This window comes from Siphateles boraxobius, unplaced genomic scaffold (genome assembly GCF_051911475.1).
Source record: "Siphateles boraxobius isolate OS27281-9 unplaced genomic scaffold, OSU_SipBor_1 100, whole genome shotgun sequence".
Classification (NCBI taxonomy): Eukaryota; Metazoa; Chordata; class Actinopteri; order Cypriniformes; family Leuciscidae; genus Siphateles; species Siphateles boraxobius.
In genome coordinates, this window is record NW_027508701.1 from 3,451,487 (window position 1) to 3,475,300 (window position 23,814).

Below are 23,814 nucleotides of genomic sequence, written 5' to 3' on the forward strand. Positions count from 1 at the left end.
AAAACCTTTAATTTGCTCTCACACACACACACACACACACACACACACACACACACACACACACACACACACACACACACACACACACACACACACACACACACACACACACACACGAGTGTCTTTCCCGTGAACCTGTTTGTGTTGAGAGAAAATCACGTGACGTGCCGCTGTGCCGGGGAAGCGCGTGCGTGTGTCAGTGACGTGTGGAAACAGAATCAGGAACCCCCTTCAACGACGGTTCTTTTATTAATATATGCGGTATTAAACATAATAATCGCCCTCTCACTCATGATTAACCGATAGGACAGAACGGCATGGAGTTACAGGTAGCGTGAATAACTTTTCAACATGTTTAAAAGAGTCTTGTAAACAAGTGGACCTTGATACATGTATGTCACCCGTCGCACACAGTAACTTTAATTCAGTGTTACAGATCGCTTTAAAACTGGTATCTGTGTTATTAACCTGGTATTTAATATTTGTTCGCTTTTTAAAGTAATATGTATATATGTTAGTGTACTACACGATATCGATGTACATTTATCATGATTTTAAATTATTTAAACGATACAGCAATGTACTTCAAAGAATAGCAATATGTAAAAATACCAATTCATAAAGCCTATCCATGATTACGTTGATTTGTGTAACGTTAAGTGTGTGTTTCATCTGTCCTGAACAGATCAGCTCAGTCAGTGACTTGTACAGGACTGTGACTGCATCAACACCACATTACACACCGATAAAGGTATTTATATCTAACATGTGTGGTTTGATTTTGAGAAAACCACAAGACCCAACCGGACAACAGTGGTTATATATGTTATGTATGTAAGGGATTCTACATTAGAATTCAACCATGCCATGTAATAAATAAATATATGTACTTTTTTTTTTTTAATTCTACATGTATGTAATGAGCACCAGGAAATAATGTGCTTTATTTTTGTCTTATAATGGGAGCTTTGTGAAATCAGGGCTTTTCATCTGTTTATAGCATCATCTGAATGTTTTACACGTCTAATATTATCGCTTTCTGATCTCATTTATGAATGCATCGTCAGTCATCTTCATTTATACAGCGCTTTAACAATATAGATGTTATCAAAGCAGCTTTACAGTGATAAAAGGAAGTTAAAGTAAAGAGATTGTTTAGGCTTCACAGCAGCTCTAGAATAAAGTTATTGTCCAGCTAAAGTTCAGCATTGGTGTGTGTCTTCATCTCTTCTGTGTGTGTTTCAGTGTGAGGTCGCCGCTGTTGCTGAATTATGATTGACAGTCATAATGACGACAGCATACGTGTGCCATCTCTTCCTCATGTCCTTCTACATTACAGGTACAGCACGACCTGAGAACACACACACACACACACACACACACTGAAGAACGAGTTTGATCTTTAAGTGGCTTTAACCCTAAACGGTGTGTGTGTGTGTATCCTGAGGGAAAGTGTAGGCCTCATTTCTCTGGGTTCATGTTGTGAATATTTCGAGCTGCTGATTTTGTTCACACAATCTTTGTTCAGCATTTAAAAACAACATGACCTCCTGTAGCGGGAAATCTACTCGCCTTCAGATCAAAGTTTATACTTTTCACATATTTACAATATTTTGAGGGGACTTGGAAAGTTGTTGCTTGTTTTGTTTGTTGAAATTTAATTTATTTTTTTTACATTTTTCATGATCCGTCTGTAAATGTTTGTATCTCAGGGGAAACGTCGTCCTTATGTATAAAAGAGACTCTGTTCTATAGACTTGGTCTTATCACCATGACAATACACACACACACACACACACACACACACACACACACACACACACCCCTTTCTGGCCTGTTTTAGAGAATCGGTTCAATATTTAATATTAGGCATTAATCATTTAGTTAGCTATACTGAATTCAGTTTTAGGTCAACAAAAGTGTGTGTGTCTGAAATATGATACGCAACAATAACACATGCAAACTTGTGTGTGTATAAACAGTATATATATATATGCATATGTTTTGTTTGTTGAGTATCATATTTCATACGTCAGGCTTTTATGGCTCATATTCATTGCAATTCAATGATAATTGAGAAATGGAAAAATAAATGTTTCTTAAAAGCCTGTTGTGTCGTATTTAACATTTACTTTAACATGAAGTAAAAATAACTTTTGTCAATAACATTACATTTACTTTATAAAACTCATTAAATATTTCACAGCAAACAGACTGAAAAGGTATGACCTCAGTCAGAGGACAGAAGACTTAAAGGGTTAGTTCGCCCATTTAAGACATGAAGTTGTATGCAATCCTTACCAGCACTATAGTGTATACACACTGACCCACTCTGTTGTCACCCCCCTGGTCCGAGTTCTGACCGCTGGAAGTTTTTGAATGAAGTAATCCCGGCTACTTTCCGGGGCCACAAAACTGTGCATTTTTACGTGAAAAAAAGATTTGCGTTTCAAAGCTTGATTAATTTAACACAAAAAAAACACGCCGGGCAAAATTCATACCTCAGTTTTAATGCGGCACTATTTTCCTTCCGTTTCTATCAATCCGCGCTGCTGTCAATGTCAACAGTGCGCACGTGACGATCAGCTCTTCCATAGTGTTTACACAATCGATCGACAACAAGGTAAAAAATATTAAATTAACAATGGTGCGAACTTGTAAATTCCCAGGCTGTGACAACAAGGATGTGCCGGGATCAAAGTTCAAATTTCATCGTTTTCCTGTATCAAATATGAATATGAGACAGCTTTGGCTGGTTGCCATCGGCTACTCAGCGGGAGCTAAATTATCTCGAATAAAGGATTTTCGTGTGTGTAGTGCTCACTTCAGCGAAGACGATTACATCTCCAACCAAGGAGGAAAAGGAAAAAACATGATTTTAAAGAGTTTTGCTGTACCAGTACCACGGGTAAGCTCTATTTACTAACTTTATGATCCCATGTCTAAACTGTACGGTAAACAAGATGATGTTTAGACTCCATTATAAAACACGTGAAAAGATGTGTAAAAAAAAAAATATATATATATATTGTTACAATTTGCTGTGAAAAATATTTGATTGAACACACCATTTGTCATTCATCCTGCCTCTTGCTACAGCTGTGGTGGGCCCAGCATCAGATTGGACAACTTCTCTGTCCTCTCGCTCTCTCTCTTCCCGTTCTTTGTCCATCTGCTCAAGTTCGGCATCGGTATACTCCGGTTCATAAAGATATCCCTTTGTCGTTGACTTAAAATTACTGTCTTCATCTGATCCGTCTGACACTGTGCTAAAATAAGTTTCATCATCTGAAGTTTCGTAGTCGGACATGTTGTCGGCGAGTCGCGCTATCAACAGCTAATCGTCACGTGCGCACTGTTGACATTGACAGCAGCGCGGATTGATAGAAACGGAAGGAAAATAGTGCCGCATTAAAACTGAGGTATGAATTTTGCCCGGCGTGTTTTTTTTGTGTTAAATTAATCAAGCTTTGAAACGCAAATCTTTTTTTCACGTAAAAATGCACAGTTTTGTGGCCCCGGAAAGTAGCCGGGATTACTTCATTCAAAAACTTCCAGCGGTCAGAACTCGGACCAGGGGGGTGACAACAGAGTGGGTCAGTGTGTATACACTATAGTGCTGGTAAGGATTGCATACAACTTCATGTCTTAAATGGGCGAACTAACCCTTTAAAGCACAGCTTGGGTCGTGTTGATCATGTATAGGCCCTACAGACGTGCGTATTAAATATGATACAGTACGCTATTATACTTATGGTATTGATTAACAGAAGTTTCAAAGAATATTTGCTGTAAGTTATGAGTTAATGAAAGTTTCAATAATGTGGCACTCTAAACAAACACTATTTTGTTTACATTGCAACATTAAAATAAAAAAAGAAATGTCATGAGATTGTATTTTGGATGTCATAATCCTACATAAAATTGCAATTTCTGATGCCTCTTTATGATCTTGGCCTTTTCAGAGTCAGAAAGTTAAGAATAGTCTTCTGCAACGGCCACAGGTGCTCAGTTTTGAGGAACTAGTCTGTTTCCCAGATGTGTTACTTCTTCTGTATTGTTAGCACGTGTTGCAGAGATATATAATCATATTGGGCCAGTTGTTCAAAGGTAAGCTGATCGGATTTTGGTTATCGGATTGGGTCAAATCTTGAAAATGGGTTGTCCAAAAGGGAAAGAAGGAATCTGAAATCAGATTAGATCAGGGAATCCAATCCTAGTTTTAATCTGGATCAAACCTTCAGTTTGTGTTGTTCAAAACTTGTCAATGGGATTTGGATAAGTTTGATAAAAAAAAAAAAACAGGATTATCCTGATCCCAATTGTAGGATTTCAAGGGGGATTCCAGGAAGTAAATGTAGTAAAACTTTAAAATTGGTCAAATAATACATTTGTATCATTTAGTGTATATACTGTGATTCATATTTTGCACTTGACTTGTGTAACCATTGTAACAGTGATAAAGTAGACATAGGCTACCAGTTAAGCTATTCAGTGTAGTAAAGTAAAAATAAAAACAGATTTCAATAACAAACAAAAATAATATATTCCATTTTTCCGTCATTCATCACCGAATGAAACAATCATCAGTCCAATGTTGCTTTGAAAAACCAGCATAAAAGTAAGACGGATTTCCTGATCCTGAATAGGAAAAAATGGGATTTTCAAATCCGGATCATTTTGATCCAGATTAAATGTTTTGAACAACTGGCCCATTGAGCTGACCAGAGTAAATTAGTACATGGATGTTTTTATGTTTTGTCATGTTGCTTTTTATTGAAAAGTACAGCACTTTGGAAATAAGGCGGTATCCTGTGACGTGCTATATTAATAAGGAAACGAAACGAGAGTAATATTATTAATATGGCCCTATGATTCCTGTGATGCTGGAAACGCGGATGGAATCCATTCATAAAAATGGAATTCATTGTATAACGTGGAATTTGTTAAATATTTTTATTTCACTTAAATCAAATTGCAATATAGACGTGTGTGAATATTAAACCGCAAATAAGACTATTTAAATATATATCCTGCATGTTGTGTGTGAATGAATGGTTTAATTTCACACACACACACACACACGAACACACACACACACACACACACACACACACACACACACACACACACACACACACACACACACACACACACACACACACACACACACACACACACGAACTTCATCTCCAGAGTCACTTCATCAGCATTTCACGCTTCATTTGGGAAAAACTATCTTATCATAAACGCACAGAAACTCAAATTAAACTCAATTAAAACTGTTTAATTGTGACAGAAATATATTACTGTTGTACAGTAGAATTTAGCTACGTTTCAAAGTCATAATAATACTAACACTAATAATAATAAATTATTATTAAAACTTTTTTAAGGAATAATCACAATTTTTCTTCCATGTTTTAATTTTTACAGTAAAGCTCTGTTGTGCAGCACTTTGTTTGACAAAAAAGTTTGTTTAATTAAAAGATAAATTCAATTAATGCTTTATGCCTTCATTTGATTGCCAGAAAAAAATACAAAATACAGGAAAAAACATAAAAATGATATAATATACATACATACATATATGTTTAATTACATTTTAATTATATATATATATATATATATATATATATATATATAATTAAAATGTAATTAAACCATTAAAATGGAATCCAGAAAACCTAAAACAGAAAACACAGAATTTGGTTTTATAAAAAAAAACTGAATTTGAGAAAAATGTAAACGTATTTCATAGGGCCCCCTAAACATGTAATTTGTCGTAATTGTTGTGAAATTGTTTGTTTCATGATTTCAATTTATTAGACATGCTTTTTGATTACTAACATCTAATTTAACCTTTAAAATGGAGTTAAAAAAAAAAACGGGAAAAAAGGGACGGCCCTATCTTAATAACTATTTCATATTTGTATTTTATTTTATATAATGAGCCAATATTGTGTATGAAACACAAACACTGCAAATATCTTTAAAACAAGATGTTGAAAACCACATGACGAAAATGAAATCTAACGAAACTCACATGTCGGTGAATGAAATGAGGAATCGGGACTACGAACCTGCTCCTTTCTTTTCCTGTTTTGTTTATTGAATTATATGAGCTTTATTGTATTTGTGAGCATGTTTCTGCTTAGTTTGAGACGTGTGTGTGTGATGTTTTCTTCTAGTGCTCCACACAATCCCTGCTCCCGACAACCTCACTATAGTGTCCCACAACTTCCGGCACATCTTGCAGTGGAATCCTGGGATAGGTTCTCCTCCGCGCACCGTGTTCAACTTTAAAGTAAATGACAGGTGAGTCCTCTCAGAGAGCAAACGAGTCCGGCCGTTCACACAACACCAACATAAAACACTTCCGTAACACGCTATTTAAAGCCTTCATGTGTGATGCGTTACAGAGGTATTCATTAGGTACCTTATAGTGCATTATATATTTCCAGTAATAAATTGTAACAAGTTAAAATGCAGTGTAAAGTTTTCAGATTCCTTGTTTCATCTAAAATGGGTTGTTTGTCATGTTTTTTAATGCATTGTACTTTCTAAAGGTGTGTTCAGTGAGTTTCAATTATTCATGCGACCATACAATCATTACACGCCACATCATTAATGCATGAAAACTAGTGCTGTCAATCGATTCAAAGAATTGATTCAATCGAACATCTTTCTGTAATTAATCGCACCTACCATTCGAGTTTTTAATATATTTTTATTTTGTAATACTGAAACCGTTGAATCTCCAAAATAATGTAGAAACAACATAAAGACAGTATATTTTAACAATAATGGTTTAATGGCATCTTTTTACTAAGCACTATGTATGTTTTTATCAGTTTAAGCTATTAATTATAGACATTTAACATTACAGTGTAATTGAAAGCTATCATTTTTTAACATTTAATAGGCTTTAAAAAAATAACTTTCAATTAACTTAAAACTGTCTTCTCATAAACCCATTGTAATAAATGTCACATTTAGCTGTATCTAGTTTTCCTGTTGACCCAGTCAGACCGGTTCAGATCTTTACCTGCATTGCTGAAAGACAAAGTTATTGTTTTTGACCCATGTAACCTTGTAAACAGTGCTTTAAGATTCTCAGGTAGGTCTAACAGGTAAATATACAGAAATGTAATAATTTCTGTATCTGTGCTGTTAATAAACACTGCACTGCACTGTATCAATTATAAATTGAATAGAGATTAATTGCTATTACAGCTACTGAAGATATTCAGCAGTGAGTGATTTTCTCTTTGTCTTTTGTTCTTTGATTAACATTAATGACAGACAGCCTCGGGTTTATTATTAGTTTATTAGGCTTCTGTCACTTTAAGATCTGAAGCACATGACGTGGATCTGACTCCCATTACATTTTCTCACTACTCTTTACATTTATTTATAACTTTATTTTTATTTATAACTCATTTACTATGATGCTTATAAGATTGCTTGTCAATAACGGGCATTTCAACATAATTTTGTGTGTTTTTGTCCATTCAAGCGCTAAAAAGTGGCACACTGTCTAAAGCGGCTTACTTGGTGTGTTTCGGGTGTTTGTTTGTTGTTGATGCCAGGAAAAAGCAGATGCTGCTTTAATTGCATTAAATATTTTTAACCAACATTTAAATTAATGCTACATTTAGTTGCATACATTTTTTATGTTAGTTTTTACAGCCCTATATTTAATTATTTAATATTATAATTATTCAATATTATTTTAGTTCTAGTTTAGTTTAGTCTTTATTTCTTGCTTTTCAAATGTTGACAAACACATTTTCTATTCAGTTTATTTGTCGTAATTTCTGCAGTTGTAATACACACTTTAGAAGATTTCACATCAGTCGAACGCATCATTAATTGGACACCAGTAAATGAACACAGTGTGGCGCTTTACTCTGTAATGCACAGAACATTTATTAATATATTTATTCATTCATTTAATTTAGTTGCAGCCTTTGTGATTTGATCATTGCAGTAATGCATATCACGATATTGAATAGGCCTATTTATAAATATATTGTGCAGCCTTAATAACAACATTACATATACTCAGGAGTTTACAACGACAAAGCTAAATAGCCAGAGATCTAGCATTCAGTCATTATTCACTTTCAGGAGCTTTAAAAACTAGTATTTATCAAATAGTCCACAGTCCACAAATGTTTTAAAGTTCTCACAGACATTTCTAAAGACATTAACATTTCCATTGTGACTTAAATGTAGACAACTGTCCCTTTAACTCTTCGGGGTCGCCGATCACGCCGGCGTGATCAAGTTACATGACCAGTTTAAGACGTCAAAGCATAAAAACAAAGTCACGTTGAGCGCTGCCGTCCACTTCTGTCGAAAGTGCTGGCTTGAAATTCTATTTTACTTTTTGTTTTGTGTTGATAGACCAAGTAAAAACGGAGATATGATCATTTAAACTTTATATAAAAAAATACTGACGCATTCGTAAAAGAACGCCAGATGGGATGCGACAGGCGTTGCATTTATTCTAATAACTTCGTCGGTTTTTGTCATAAAACAAAACGGAGAAAAATGTGTGAATCTGCTGACTCTGCTCTTCAGGCTGCACATTTTAGGGAATGGAGGAGGAGCCAACTGAGCTAAGACGCAAAATTAAAAGGCAGAGGATTTTACGGAGTTGATAAAGAGAGACATATATACTTTATATATAGAGAGAGATTATTGCTAGTTTTTGGAAGAGTTTGAGTAGATTTTGAGAGTAGTTTAGGAGTAGTGTAGATAGTTTAGGTAGTTTAGGAGTAGATTTAGATAAACTGTTTTGAGGAGAGGCACAGATAAAAAATAAAAATAAAAAACACCTGATATTTGTTGTAAATAGTTGTATGTATAATTTGATTTTGTGTTCATTTTACCTATTGTATGGTATATTTGCACTTTTGAGGAACCCCTCTTACTCAAGGAATGAAATCCCTGTAATGTAGATATCTGTGTAATTGTACATGAAGTGTTTTGTAGAGTTTCTAAGCAAAAAAGAAAAGAAAAAACGCCTATTGCCACACCTGCTTTTTGCTGCATATAGTTTAATTTTATCTCAATTTTAAATTTTTTATGTTGTATTTGCACTATTTGCAAACCCTCATACTCTGGGAACGCAAGGCCTTAAATATAGCTCTCTGAATAATTGTGTGCACAACATTTTTTAAAAAGTGGCTGAGCTAAAAAGAAAGAAAAAAAGCCTATGGCTACACCCGCTTTTTTTTGTAAATCATATTTTTTTTGTATATAGGTTGATTATATCTGAATTGTACCTGTATATGTTGACATTTACAACTTGTGTTTACATTTTAAACCTTTTAAAATGCTTCATTGAGCATGTTTGTGTTTTTTGTAGTAGAAAAGCTATAATTTTTCTATTCGGATTTTGTGTTTTTTGTGGGATTTTGGGTCCAGTATGTTGATAGAGTACATCAAAGTGAAAAACTAATTGTCTGATCATATAGGTGATGTTGTGCTGAAAAAAAATTATACCAAACATTGGTATGCTAAACATTTGTTTATGTTGCAAAATTTAAAAAAAATAAAAGTACTCAAAAACGGCCAAAATAGCCCAAGACTCCGAAGGGTTAAACTTTTGTCAGTATCACACAAATCCTGAGAAGTTTTTCCTAGCGCAAAGTCACCAATTCTTACATTTTGTCCTATTTTTAGCATCTTTAAATAAAGACTGATTTCTTTATTTTCACAGCTGCAGTAAAGGAAAGTCAAGAGTGTGTCTGAACACCACAAATACATCAGTAGATGTCTCTGACCATGTGAAGAAAATCTACTCACGCTGCACTTTCACTGTTTGGGCATCGCTTGACAACACAACTTCACGGAAAGTCCGTAAAAGTTTTACACCATACGAAGACAGTAAGTACTTTAACATCCGGGGATGATGTGATGGAGGTCATATTTTCTGTTTCAGTTTGCATGTACATGTCTGAGATCTAGAGTTGTTAACTTTTAAAATGGCTTTTATTTTGCTTTGCTTAGCAATCATCGGTCCACCCGTTGTATCCCTGTCTGGCTGTGGAAACTGTCTGAATATCGGCATCTCTCTAGCCGATGAAACAACCATTACAGAACAAATGATTCAGTTTTATAGATCTGCGTCATTCAATATAAGTTGGAAGAAAGCTGGAAACAGTGAGGTGAGTGTTCCTGTGGGAGAAGTGTGTGTGTCTGCTCAGATTAAGAGAGATGGAGAAGTGTGTGTGTGTGCTCAGATTAAGAGAGATGGAGAAGTGTGTGTGTGTGTCCGCTCAGATTAAGAGAGATGGAGAAGTGTGTGTGTCCGCTCAGATTAAGAGAGATGGAGAAGTGTGTGTGTGTGCTCAGATTAAGAGAGATGGAGAAGTGTGTGTGTGTGTGTCTGCTCAGATTAAGAGAGATGGAGAAGTGTGTGTGTGCCTGCTCAGATTAAGAGAGATGGAGAAGTGTGTGTGTCTGCTCAGATTAAGAGCGATGGAGAAGTGTGTTTGTGTGCTCAGATTAAGAGAGATGGAGAAGTGTGTGTGTGCTCAGACTGAGAGAGATGGAGAAGTGTGTGTGTCTGCTCAGATTAAGAGAGATGGAGAAGTGTGTGTGTGTGCTCAGAATAAGAGAGATGGAGAAGTGTGTGTGTCTGCTCAGATTAAGAGAGATGGAGAAGTGTGTGTGTGTCTGCTCAGATTAAGAGAGATGGAGAAGTGTGTGTGTCTGCTCAGATTAAGAGCGATGGAGAAGTGTGTTTGTGTGCTCAGATTAAGAGAGATGGAGAAGTGTGTGTGTGCTCAGACTGAGAGAGATGGAGAAGTGTGTGTGTCTGCTCAGATTAAGAGAGATGGAAAAGTGTGTGTGTCTGCTCAGAATAAGAGAGATGGAGAAGTGTGTGTGTCTGCTCAGATTAAGAGAGATGGAGAAGTGTGTGTATGTGTGCTCAGATTAAGAGAGATGGAGAAGTGTGTGTGTGTGTGCTCAGACTAAAAGAGATGGAGAAGTGTGTGTGTGCTCAGACTAAGAGAGATGGAGAAGTGTGTGTGTGCTCAGACTAAGAGAGATGGAGAAGTGTGTGTGTGCTCAGACTAAGAGAGATGGAGAAGTGTGTGTGTGCTCAGACTAAGAGAGATGGAGAAGTGTGTGTCTTCTCAGATTAAGAGAGATGGAGAAGTGTGTGTGTCTGCTCAGATTAAGAGAGATGGAGAAGTGTGTGTGTCTGCTCAGATTAAGAGAGATGGAGAAGTGTGTGTGTCTGCTCAGATTAAGAGAGATGGAGAAGTGTGTGTGTGCCTGCTCAGATTAAGAGAGATGGAGAAGTGTGTGTGTCTGCTCAGATTAAGAGTGATGGAGAAGTGTGTGTGTGTGCTCAGATTAAGAGAGATGGAGAAGTGTGTGTGTGCTCAGACTGAGAGAGATGGAGAAGTGTGTGTGTGCCTGCTCAGAATAAGAGAGATGGAGAAGTGTGTGTGTCTGCTCAGAATAAGAGAGATGGAGAAGTGTGTGTGTCTGCTCAGATTAAGAGAGATGGAGAAGTTTGTGTGTCTGCTCAGATTAAGAGAGATGGAGAAGTGTGTGTGTCTGCTCAAATTAAGAGATGGAGAAGTGTTTGTTTCTGCTCAGATTAAGAGAGATGGAGAAGTGTGTGTCTGCTCAGATTAAGAGAGATGGAGAAGTGTGTGTGTGTGTCTGCTCAGATTAAGAGGGATGGAGAAGTGTGTGTGTCTGCTCAGATTAAGAGAGATGGAGAAGTGTGTGTGTGTCTGCTCAGAATAAGAGAGATGGAGAAGTGTTTGTTTCTGCTCAGAATAAGAGAGATGGAGAAGTGTGTGTGTCTGCTCAGATTAAGAGAGATGGAGAAGTGTGTGTGTCTGCTCAGATTAAGAGAGATGGAGAAGTGTGTGTGTGTCTGCTCAGAATAAGAGAGATGGAGAAGTGTGTGTGTCTGCTCAGATTAAGAGAGATGGAGAAGTGTGTGTGTCTGCTCAGAATAAGAGAGATGGAGAAGTGTGTGTGTGTGTGTCTGCTCAGATTAAGAGAGATGGAGAAGTGTGTATGTGCTCAGATTAAGAGAGATGGAGAAATGTGTGTGTCTGCTCAAATTAAGAGATGGAGAAGTGTGTGTGTCTGCTCAGATTAAGAGAGATGGAGAAGTGTGTGTGTCTGCTCAGATTAAGAGAGATGGAGAAGTGTGTGTGTCTGCTCAGATTAAGAGAGATGGAGAAGTGTGTGTGTCTGCTCAGATTAAGAGAGATGGAGAAGTGTGTGTGTGCTCAGATTAAGAGAGATGGAGAAGTGTGTGTGTGTCTGCTCAGATTAAGAGAGATGGAGAAGTGTGTGTGTGTGTGTCTGCTCAGATTAAGAGAGATGGAGAAGTGTGTGTCTGCTCAGATTAAGAGAAATGGAGAATTGTGTGTGTCTGCTCAGAATAAGAGAGATGGAGAATTGTGTGTGTCTGCTCAGATTAAGAGAGATGAGGAAGTGTGTGTCTGCTCAGAATAAGAGAGATGGAGAAGTGTGTGTGTGCTCAGATTAAGAGAGATGGAGAAGTGTGTGTGTGTCTGCTCAGAATAAGAGAGATGGAGAAGTGTGTGTCTGCTCAGATTAAGAGAGATGGAGAAGTGTGTGTGTCTGCTCAGATTAAGAGAGATGGAGAAGTGTGTGTGTCTGCTCAGATTAAGAGAGATTGAGAAGTGTGTGGGTGAGTGTGTGTGTGTGTGTGTCTGCTCAGATTAAGAGAGATGGAGAAGTGTGTGTGTGTGTGTGTCTGCTCAGAATAAGAGAGATGGAGAAGTGTGTGTGTCTGCTCAGATTAAGAGAGATGGAGAAGTGTGTGTGTTTGCTCAGAATAAGAGAGATGGAGAAGTGTGTGTCTGCTCAGATAAAGAGAGATTGAGAAGTGTGTGGGTGAGTGTGTGTGTGTGTGTCTGCTCAGATTAAGAGAGATGGAGAAGTGTGTGTGTGTGTGTCTGCTCAGAATAAGAGAGATGGAGAAGTGTGTGTGTCTGCTCAGATTAAGAGAGATGGAGAAGTGTGTGTGTGTCTGCTCAGAATAAGAGAGATGGAGAAGTGTGTGTGTCTGCTCAGATTAAGAGAGATGGAGAAGTGTGTGTGTCTGCTCAGATTAAGAGAGATGGAGAAGTGTGTGGGTGAGTGTGTGTGTGTGTGTCTGCTCAGATTAAGAGAGATGGAGAAGTGTGTGTGTGTGTGTCTGCTCAGAATAAGAGAGATGGAGAAGTGTGTGTGTGTGTGTCTGCTCAGAATAAGAGAGATGGAGAAGTGTGTGTGTCTGCTCAGATTAAGAGAGATGAGGAAGTGTGTGTGTGTGTCTGCTCAGATTAAGAGGGATGGAGAAGTGTGTGTGTGTGTCTGCTCAGAATAAGAGAGATGGAGAAGTGTGTGTGTGTGTGTCTGCTCAGAATAAGAGAGATGGAGAAGTGTGTGTGTCTGCTCAGATTAAGAGAGATGGAGAAGTGAGTGTGTGTGTCTGCTCAGATTAAGAGAGATGGAGAAGTGTGTGTGTGTGTGTCTGCTCAGAATAAGAGAGATGGAGAAGTGTGTGTGTGTGTGTGTGTGTGTCTGCTCAGAATAAGAGAGATGGAGAAGTGTGTGTGTGTCTGCTCAGATTAAGAGAGATGAGGAAGTGTGTGTGTTTCTGCTCAGATTAAGAGAGATGGAGAAGTGTGTGTGTGTGTGTCTGCTCAGAATAAGAGAGATGGAGAAGTGTGTGTGTCTGCTCAGATTAAGAGAGATGGAGAAGTGTGTGTGTGTGTGTTTGCTCAGATTAAGAGAGATGGAGAAGTGTGTGTGTGTGTGTCTGCTCAGAATAAGAGAGATGGAGAAGTGTGTGTGTCTGCTCAGATTAAGAGAGATGAGGAAGTGTGTGTGTCTGCTCAGAATAAGAGAGATGGAGAAGTGTGTGTGTCTGCTCAGACTGAGAGAGATGGAGAAGTGTGTGTGTCTGCTCAGATTAAGAGAGATGGAGAAGTGTGTGTGTCTGCTCAGAATAAGAGAGATGGAGAAGTGTGTGTGTCTGCTCAGAATAAAAGAGATGGAGAAGTGTGTGTGTCTGCTCAGATTAAGAGAGATGGAGAAGTGTGGTTGTCTGCTCAGATTAAGAGAGATGGAGAAGTGTGTGTGTCTGCTCAGAATAAGAGAGATGGAGAAGTGTGTGTGTCTGCTCAGATTAAGAGAGATGGAGAAGTGTGTGTGTCTGCTCAGATTAAGAGAGATGGAGAAGTGTGTGTGTCTGCTCAGAATAAGAGAGATGGAGAAGTGTGTGTGTCTGCTCAGACTGAGAGAGATGGAGAAGTGTGTGTGTCTGCTCAGATTAAGAGAGATGGAGAAGTGTGTGTGTCTGCTCAGAATAAGAGAGATGGAGAAGTGTGTGTGTCTGCTCAGAATAAAAGAGATGGAGAAGTGTGTGTGTCTGCTCAGATTAAGAGAGATGGAGAAGTGTGTGTGTCTGCTCAGATTAAGAGAGATGGAGAAGTGTGTGTGTCTGCTCAGAATAAGAGAGATGGAGAAGTGTGTGTGTCTGCTCAGAATAAAAGAGATGGAGAAGTGTGTGTGTCTGCTCAGATTAAGAGAGATGGAGAAGTGTGTGTGTCTGCTCAGATTAAGAGAGATGGAGAAGTGTGTGTGTCTGCTCAGAATAAGAGAGATGGAGAAGTGTGTGTGTCTGCTCAGATTAAGAGAGATGGAGAAGTGTGTGTGTCTGCTCAGATTAAGAGAGATGGAGAAGTGTGTGTGTCTGCTCAGAATAAGAGAGATGGAGAAGTGTGTGTGTCTGCTCAGATTAAGAGAGATGGAGAAGTGTGTGTTTCTGCTCAGATTAAGAGAGATGGAGAAGTGTGTGTGTCTGCTCAGAATAAGAGAGATGGAGAAGTGTGTGTGTCTGCTCAGATTAAGAGAGATGGAGAAGTGTGTGTGTCTGCTCAGATTAAGAGAGATGGAGAAGTGTGTGTGTCTGCTCAGAATAAAAGAGATGGAGAAGTGTGTGTGTCTGCTCAGATTAAGAGAGATTGAGAAGTGTGTGTGTCTGCTCAGAATAAGAGAGATGGAGAAGTGTGTGTGTCTGCTCAGATTAAGAGAGATGGAGAAGTGTGTGTGTCTGCTCAGAATAAGAGAGATGGAGAAGTGTGTGTGTCTGCTCAGATTAAGAGAGATGGAGAAGTGTGTGTGTGTGTCTGCTCAGAATAAGAGAGATGGAGAAGTGTGTGTGTCTGCTCAGATTAAGAGAGATGGAGAAGTGTGTGTGTCTGCTCAGATTAAGAGAGATGGAGAAGTGTGTGTGTCTGCTCAGATTAAGAGTGATGGAGAAGTGTGTGTGTCTGCTCAGATTAAGAGAGATGGAGAAGTGTGTGTGTCTGCTCAGATTAAGAGAGATGGAGAAGTGTGTGTGTGTGTGTCTGCTCAGATTAAGAGAGATGGAGAAGTGTGTGTGTGTGTGTCTGCTCAGATTAAGAGAGATGGAGAAGTGTGTGTGTGTGTGTCTGCTCAGATTAAGAGAGATGGAGAAGTGTGTGTGTGTGTCTGCTCAGATTAAGAGAGATGGAGAAGTGTGTGTGTGTGTGTCTGCTCAGATTAAGAGAGATGGAGAAGTGTGTGTGTGTGTGTGTGTCTGCTCAGAATAAGAGAGATGGAGAAGTGTGTGTGTCTGCTCAGAATAAAAGAGATGGAGAAGTGTGTGTGTCTGCTCAGATTAAGAGAGATGGAGAAGTGTGTGTGTCTGCTCAGATTAAGAGAGATGGAGAAGTGTGTGTGTCTGCTCAGATTAAGAGAGATGGAGAAGTGTGTGTGTCTGCTCAGAATAAGAGAGATGGAGAAGTGTGTGTGTCTGCTCAGAATAAGAGAGATGGAGAAGTGTGTGTGTCTGCTCAGATTAAGAGAGATGGAGAAGTGTGTGTGTCTGCTCAGATTAAGAGAGATGGAGAAGTGTGTGTGTCTGCTCAGAATAAGAGAGATGGAGAAGTGTGTGTGTCTGCTCAGATTAAGAGAGATGGAGAAGTGTGTGTGTCTGCTCAGATTAAGAGAGATGGAGAAGTGTGTGTGTCTGCTCAGAATAAAAGAGATGGAGAAGTGTGTGTGTCTGCTCAGATTAAGAGAGATTGAGAAGTGTGTGTGTCTGCTCAGAATAAGAGAGATGGAGAAGTGTGTGTGTCTGCTCAGATTAAGAGAGATGGAGAAGTGTGTGTGTCTGCTCAGAATAAGAGAGATGGAGAAGTGTGTGTGTCTGCTCAGATTAAGAGAGATGGAGAAGTGTGTGTGTGTGTGTCTGCTCAGAATAAGAGAGATGGAGAAGTGTGTGTGTCTGCTCAGATTAAGAGAGATGGAGAAGTGTGTGTGTCTGCTCAGATTAAGAGAGATGGAGAAGTGTGTGTGTCTGCTCAGATTAAGAGTGATGGAGAAGTGTGTGTGTCTGCTCAGATTAAGAGAGATGGAGAAGTGTGTGTGTCTGCTCAGATTAAGAGAGATGGAGAAGTGTGTGTGTGTGTGTCTGCTCAGATTAAGAGAGATGGAGAAGTGTGTGTGTGTGTGTCTGCTCAGATTAAGAGAGATGGAGAAGTCTGTGTGTGTGTGTGTCTGCTCAGATTAAGAGAGATGGAGAAGTGTGTGTGTGTGTGTCTGCTCAGATTAAGAGAGATGGAGAAGTGTGTGTGTCTGCTCAGAATAAGAGAGATGGAGAAGTGTGTGTGTCTGCTCAGATTAAGAGAGATGGAGAAGTGTGTGTGTCTGCTCAGAATAAGAGAGATGGAGAAGTGTGTGTGTCTGCTCAGATTAAGAGAGATGGAGAAGTGTGTGTGTGTGTCTGCTCAGAATAAGAGAGATGGAGAAGTGTGTGTGTGTGTGTCTGCTCAGATTAAGAGAGATGGAGAAGTGTGTGTGTGTGTCTGCTCAGAATAAGAGAGATGGAGAAGTGTGTGTGTCTGCTCAGATTAAGAGAGATGGAGAAGTGTGTGTGTCTGCTCAGATTAAGAGAGATGGAGAAGTGTGTGTGTCTGCTCAGATTAAGAGAGATGGAGAAGTGTGTGTGTCTGCTCAGAATAAGAGAGATGGAGAAGTGTGTGTGTCTGCTCAGAATAAAAGAGATGGAGAAGTGTGTGTGTCTGCTCAGATTAAGAGAGATGGAGAAGTGTGTGTGTCTGCTCAGATTAAGAGAGATGGAGAAGTGTGTGTGTCTGCTCAGAATAAGAGAGATGGAGAAGTGTGTGTGTCTGCTCAGATTAAGAGAGATGGAGAAGTGTGTGTGTCTGCTCAGATTAAGAGTGATGGAGAAGTGTGTGTGTCTGCTCAGATTAAGAGAGATGGAGAAGTGTGTGTGTCTGCTCAGATTAAGAGAGATGGAGAATTGTGTGTGTGTCTGCTCAGATTAAGAGAGATGGAGAAGTGTGTGTGTCTGCTCAGAATAAGAGAGATGGAGAAGTGTGTGTGTCTGCTCAGAATAAAAGAGATGGAGAAGTGTGTGTGTCTGCTCAGAATAAAAGAGATGGAGAAGTGTGTGTGTCTGCTCAGATTAAGAGAGATGGAGAAGTGTGTGTGTCTGCTCAGAATAAGAGAGATGGAGAAGTGTGTGTGTCTGCTCAGATTAAGAGAGATGGAGAAGTGTGTGTGTCTGCTCAGATTAAGAGAGATGAGGAAGTGTGTGTGTCTGCTCAGATTAAGAGAGATGGAGAATTGTGTGTGTGTCTGCTCAGATTAAGAGAGATGGAGAATTGTGTGTGTGTCTGCTCAGAATAAGAGAGATGGAGAAGAGTGTGTGTCTGCTCAGATTAAGAGAGATGGAGAATTGTGTGTGTCTGCTCAGATTAAGAGAGATGGAGAATTGTGTGTGTGTCTGCTCAGATTAAGAGAGATGGAGAATTGTGTGTGTGTCTGCTCAGAATAAGAGAGATGGAGAAGTGTGTGTGTCTGCTCAGATTAAGAGAGATGGAGAATTGTGTGTGTGTCTGCTCAGATTAAGAGAGATGGAGAATTGTGTGTGTGTCTGCTCAGAATAAGAGAGATGGAGAAGAGTGTGTGTGTGTCTGCTCAGATTAAGAGAGATGGAGAAGTGTGTGTGTCTGCTCAGATTAAGAGAGATGGAGAAGTGTGTGTGTCTGCTCAGATTAAGAGAGATGAGGAAGTGTGTGTGTGTGTGTGTGTTTGTGCTCAGATTAAGAGAAGTTTGTGTGTGAATCTCAATGCATTTTATTTCTTTATCCAATTAATAGATGTGTTAGTTATCTTTTTGTTAATAAAATTCACTTTATTGTGTTGTCCTTGTGTTGATAAATCAGAAAGTGGCTCTACAACTGATTCAGTGTCTCACAAAAGCTTCAGATAAACTCCCTTTAAACTACATCACGTCTGATCCGCATCGGTCTCCTGCTAATCACGGTGTTTGATCCAGCATTTAGTTATTTACAAATGAATTCACCCACTTATCTAGTTGCTCTAAGCTGGTTGAGAATAAAGATTACTCTTACTTAAACTGTTGAATTATAAAATTTGGTAAATTATTTTGTAATATCTTAAAAATTTAGATTTATTTGTAATAATTTAATCACTGTTAGGGATGCACCGATATGAACATTTTGACTGGTACCGATAATTGATTATTTATATTTGGAAGCCGATAACCGATATTCTGGTCGATAAATCTAAATCCAAATTTTTATATAATTTTTGAGAGCCTGATTACAAAGACAAAAGTCTCACCATTACTAGCCATGTCCCAAACACACAATTATAATGTTCTCATTATGATTTTATGTAGCCGATATGACAGACTAGCTCATAACTGTATTTTCCTTTTATAAGTGATTCCAATCATTTTGCAAGCAATTCAAATCCATCATGGTGAACAGTGCACATCTGAGGTGTCTCAGCTGAAGGAAATAATACATTATTTATCAGCTGTAATATATTAGCCCAATGTTTTTATCAGGCCCATAACGCTAACATTAAATATGATCATATATCGGCCGATACCGATATGATTGCCGATACATCGTGCAGCTCTACTGTTGATAAGTGTTGATGCTCACGCGCTTGTTGATTATGTTTAAAGCTATACTTGTAAAGTCACATCAGCTGAATTTATGACGTCCTGTACTGGTGTTTTGCCAAACCTAGGCCGAGCTTATCTCTACAAAAGAGAAGCAGACTGTCCTGCAGAACCTTCAGCCGGGACATCAGTACTGTGTACGAGTTCTTCCCGAGTTCATCTCCAACCCCAACACTCGAGCGTCTGCGTGGCAGTGTGAATACACTAGTAAAGTGGAGCCAAGAGGCGGTAAGAAAACACCTGTGAACAGCAGCACTGTGTGTGAGCCAGTCACGAGTCGCACGGTGTATCTGTGGCAGAAGCCAGCAATACATTGTTTGGGTCAAAATGATCGATTTTTCTTTTATGCCAAAAATCATTAGGATATTAAGTAAAGATCATGTTCCATGAAGATATTTTGTAAATCTCATACTGTAAATATGTAAAACATGTATTTTTGTGAGTGGATGCAGTACAATCGTGAACATAAATGCACAACTTTAAAGGAGATTTCCTCAATGTTTAGATTCTTTTGCATCCTCAGATTTTCAAATAGTAGTATCTCAACCAAATATTGTCCTATCCTAACAAACCACACATCAATGGAAAGCTTATTTATTCGGGCTGCCGTGGACTCAGTCCAGGAGAAGGATCTGTCAGCTGTGTATGCATGATCTCTTCCAGAATGACTGACAGTAAGGTGTACATGTGTGTGTCCGCAGGGCTGTATGTCATGAGTTGGTCATTGGGAGCGTCGGTGTCGGGTGTAGCTGTGCTCCTGCTGGTGTTCAGTCTGGTGTACACTGGGTTCCTCTGTAAGCTGAAGACCCGTGCTCCTCAATCTCTGGTAAGAGCCTGTCTGCACTCAAATACAGCATTTGCTCTCCTGCATCAGGAATCTCTTCATTTACATCATTAGTTTCTCTTACCTACTAGCACTTTTCTTTAAAGAAATGGTTATGATTGGAGATATTTCATCTATAAAGCAGCTCTGCAGAAAACAGTGATGTCATCGTCCAGCTCAGTTCTCATCCAATAGTGTCTGCAGTGTTGTGACTGAACGCGTTCATTGAACGATAGTTCATGAACTCGTTCATATTTTTGGGCAAACGTGAACTGAACGTACTGTATTACTGCCTGATGAACGTTAATGTGAACTCGTTCATTCTGGTGTCTGTGAACGGCAGCTCTCCCAGTTTTAGGGGGCTTTCACACTGGTAGTTTAGTTCGGAACGGGGCACGGTTTTTAACATTTATGGGCCGATACCAATATGGTGGCCGATATATTGTGCATCCCTAAATAATATTAGAAAGAAGCTTCTAATCACAAGTTGTGAGCTGCAGTTTGAAGCGCGCCACTTTGCTATGCTGGACCTGTAGTGTAAACTGGATTGCTGAACTGTGTTGGTAACGATGGCCACTATAGTTTGCTAGTGATGTTTTTGGGAAACACCGAGGCTGGAAGAAGCACGTTCACTTTTCCTTGAACATTGCTCATCAGTGTCCTGCTGATCTCAACTCTTCAGTCTCTTCTGTGAAAGAAAGCTTTAACTGGTGGAGTTGGAGCAGGAGCCGTAGTTTGACTGAATCTCATGTGTCCTCCCGTCACATATAATGACTGTTCATCTCTTTCTCTCTGCTGTTTCTTCTCATTTAGAGTCGCATGGTTCAAGCCCACTATCTGATTCCTGAAGAGACTTTATGTGAGAGAGTGTCAAGCGGGGCTCCGTTAAATAGTGCATCTAAAGCCTATCCCAGCAGCAGCGCACTGAACGAGGAGGACTCGGGGAACAAGCAACATGAGGACAACTACGCCAACGAGGTCTGGGTTTCATGGGTTGTGAAACATGTGCCTTTAATTTTCTGAGACATTTCCATCAGCCTGTATCCATGATGCAAATATAGCAGTTAATAACAGTGTAAAGCTCCTTTATCTGCAGGAGTCACGCAGTGCTGGAAACAGTGTAATCATTTACTCCAGTACAAGTAGAGGGACTGAAAAAGATTATGACTCAAGTAGGAGTTAGTAAGTAGTTTGCTGAATCACTTATCAAGTTACTACGTTACAAAGTACTTTATTATTATTATTATTATTATTATTATTTTCTTTATTTATCTGAAGAACATGCAGATAGAGACAGTTTGACCAAAGAAACATGAAGACAATAAACACAATTGTAATGACCTGTTCTTCAAGCCATAAAGATTGGCTTGCATTAGAATGATGTATATTATAATGCAACGTTAATCGACATAGCCTGTACCACAGTATAGAAGTTTATAATATATTTTCTGTCTCTCTCTGTGATGAGAAGCAACATGGACCACAGAAGCCAGTTATTTCAAACACGACTGACGTGTGTATATACAGTATATGGTGATGCTAAGCAAATTCCTGTTGCCAAGAATGATTGTTTTGATGCTAATTTTGAAAAGTAAGTCCACGTTTAAGAAGGGAAAAGGCAAAGAGGGGAAGTGAGAGGTTTGATCAAAAGAAATGAGGGATTAAAACAGTATGAATAGAAAAGTGCCAGTTAAATATAGTGGTATACAAGTTAACATGCTAAATAAAATGCTCTTTTTTGCTCCATTGTTGCGAAATACACTTTTACATGCACCTGATCGACAGATCAATCATGTGATCTTATTTCACTGTTGTTGTTACTGCCACCGCGTTTGTTGAGCGTTCATGTTCTGTTCTCACAGGCCGACACAGATGATGAGGAAGACTACGAGGAAGAAGAGAAAGGCAACTACATGGGTTGTGTAAGTGAGGACAGTGGTTTGGGAACTAATAGCAGCAAAGAGAAGGCTGTAGTTTCAACTTTGCATGGGAGATCACGGCACTTCACTGGAGAGGCAAAGGAAGAAACCCATCATGATGAACACGAGCGTAGAAATAAACTCATATCAGAAGTGTTTGACAGACATAACAATACTCACTCAGAATCAAAGGGGAATGAAGATGGTTCAGGGAACATCAACTTGTTTTCAGTCACTTTGAGGACTCTGGGACTCCAGGATGAGGAGGAAGAGCTGTGTAAACCTCTGCTACTGGAATCAGTGCTGGGATGGTGTCCATCTGACGACTCTGAACACACTGAAGAAGAAGAAGAAGAAGAAGAAGAGCTCCCACTGGAAGCCACACCCGCTGAGATGAGCTCCGAAGAGGAAGAGGAGTCCCCGTCGGGATATATGCTGACCCATACCGGGAACATGGATTGACTGAAGAGGTCCGTGTCAGAAGAGACGGACTGTGACACACACTATATGACACGGTGAAGACAAGAATATTTCTGTCAAGACTTGCAGAATTTAATGAATTTGACTGAGGTTATCATAGAATGAAGCATATAATTGTTATTACCGTTGCATAATTTAGTGAACGTGTGCCTAAATCATGGAAATTATGAACTGAGACAGATGCAACAATGTGGTGATAACACTGGCAATACGTTACGAGTCAATGAGCAAGAAAAGAAGTTTATTTTGTAAATGGATGTTGTATATTTATAGTTCTGGTCTTCGAAACTGATTGGCCACTATAATTTTGAAAATACCGTATTTTTCCAAATATAAGATGACCCCTTTTTTTCAAGATGTAGGCTACTTTTTGGAAAAGGGCTTTTTGAAGGCCAGATTTTTATAAAGAAAATGCTTTTATTAGAAACTATTTTTCATATTGCATATTTTTGTATTGAAAGGATGGTAAATACTGGTAAAATGTCCCAATTTTTCTAAATTTTCCAATGATGGAAAAAAAATCACATTGTAAAAGAAACACTTTTTGGCATACCATAAATATAGCCTGTAGCCCATCTGAATTATATAACAATTAAGCTATCCATCTCATGGTGAAAACCATGTAGCCTACCAACATTTCATTAACAGTAGAAGTGAAATCTAGGTCCAGTATTAAGACTGTCTTCTTGCGCTCGCGATCTTCTAACATTACACTGACAGGATTTCTCGGCACACTCGTTTTACACGTATTGAGCGCCACCTACTGTTGCGGGTTTATTATTGACATGTAAAACCTAATACAAGATGAACCCATTTTTTTCAGATGTATTTCTAAGAAAAAACATCGTCTTATATTCAGAACAATACAGTACTACTGTTGTTGTGTCACAATTTAGTGTTTAATATAAAATCTGTGGGTTATATATAAAAATAGAGCCTATTTGAAAATTTGATAAACATTACAGATCTCTGTAGTGGTTAAACTTGAGATATAACATGAGTATAACATTGGCAGTATGCCAATCTTTGATCTCATGCATTTATTATTTGACCACAATCAAAATGATTTGCTTTGGAACGAGGTAAAGTTTTATAATTTTATATTTCATTTAATTTAAATGCTGTACTTGTGCACTGCTTTTGTAGCCTACTTTTTGACTAAATTGTTGGCTTTATATTTCCTATTGTACATATGTCTTATACTTCTATTATTGCTATGTTTTTACATTTAATATTACTGTTCAATATAAAATATTTTGTATAAATAATTTGTGTTGAGAAATAGTCTGTGTTAGTTTTGGGGGATTGTTCAGTGACTTTAATGCAGGTTTCATTGTTACGCACCAGGTGGCGGCAAGAGACTGACTTTATGAGAGAGTTAGTACAGGCTTCCCAATCTTTAGTCGAGTCACTTCTATTCAGCACTTTTTACCATACAGATAGTTGCAAAGCAGCTTTACAGTGATGACACGAAAATAGTACAACAAAGTTTGTTTCTATAAGAAAATTGCGTCATAGTCTATCTTTAAGTAAATTCA

At 38.8% G+C, this 23,814-nt stretch overlaps 1 protein-coding gene across 2 annotated transcripts; it reads left to right on the forward strand.

Moving 5' to 3' along the window:
- The first annotated feature begins 109 nt into the window (after positions 1-109).
- Positions 110-23,544, forward strand: crfb1 (cytokine receptor family member b1). 2 transcript variants are annotated; one of them, XM_077238743.1, is made up of 10 exons: positions 110-329; positions 686-751; positions 1,246-1,339; positions 6,192-6,318; positions 9,734-9,900; positions 10,024-10,181; positions 19,123-19,282; positions 19,756-19,880; positions 20,691-20,855; positions 21,740-23,544. In XM_077238743.1, exons 3-10 carry the CDS (start codon positions 1,288-1,290, stop codon positions 22,256-22,258), a joined length of 1,473 nt encoding a protein of 490 aa, XP_077094858.1. In that variant the 5' UTR covers positions 110-329; positions 686-751; positions 1,246-1,287; the 3' UTR covers positions 22,259-23,544. The 2 variants fall into 2 exon arrangements, with proteins under 2 accessions (XP_077094858.1, XP_077094867.1); XM_077238752.1 differs by lacking the exon at positions 686-751 and having other exon boundaries at positions 149-329.
- Positions 23,545-23,814: the final 270 nt, after the last annotated feature.

Coding starts and splice junctions, on each gene's coding strand:
- crfb1 (XM_077238743.1), top strand. CDS start 1,288: ATGACGACAGCATACGTGTGCCATCTCTTCCTCATGTCCTTCTACATT. Junction 9,901..10,023: donor TTTTACACCATACGAAGACA/GTAAGTACTTTA, acceptor TGCTTTGCTTAG/CAATCATCGGTCCACCCGTT. Junction 19,283..19,755: donor TAAAGTGGAGCCAAGAGGCG/GTAAGAAAACAC, acceptor GTGTGTCCGCAG/GGCTGTATGTCATGAGTTGG.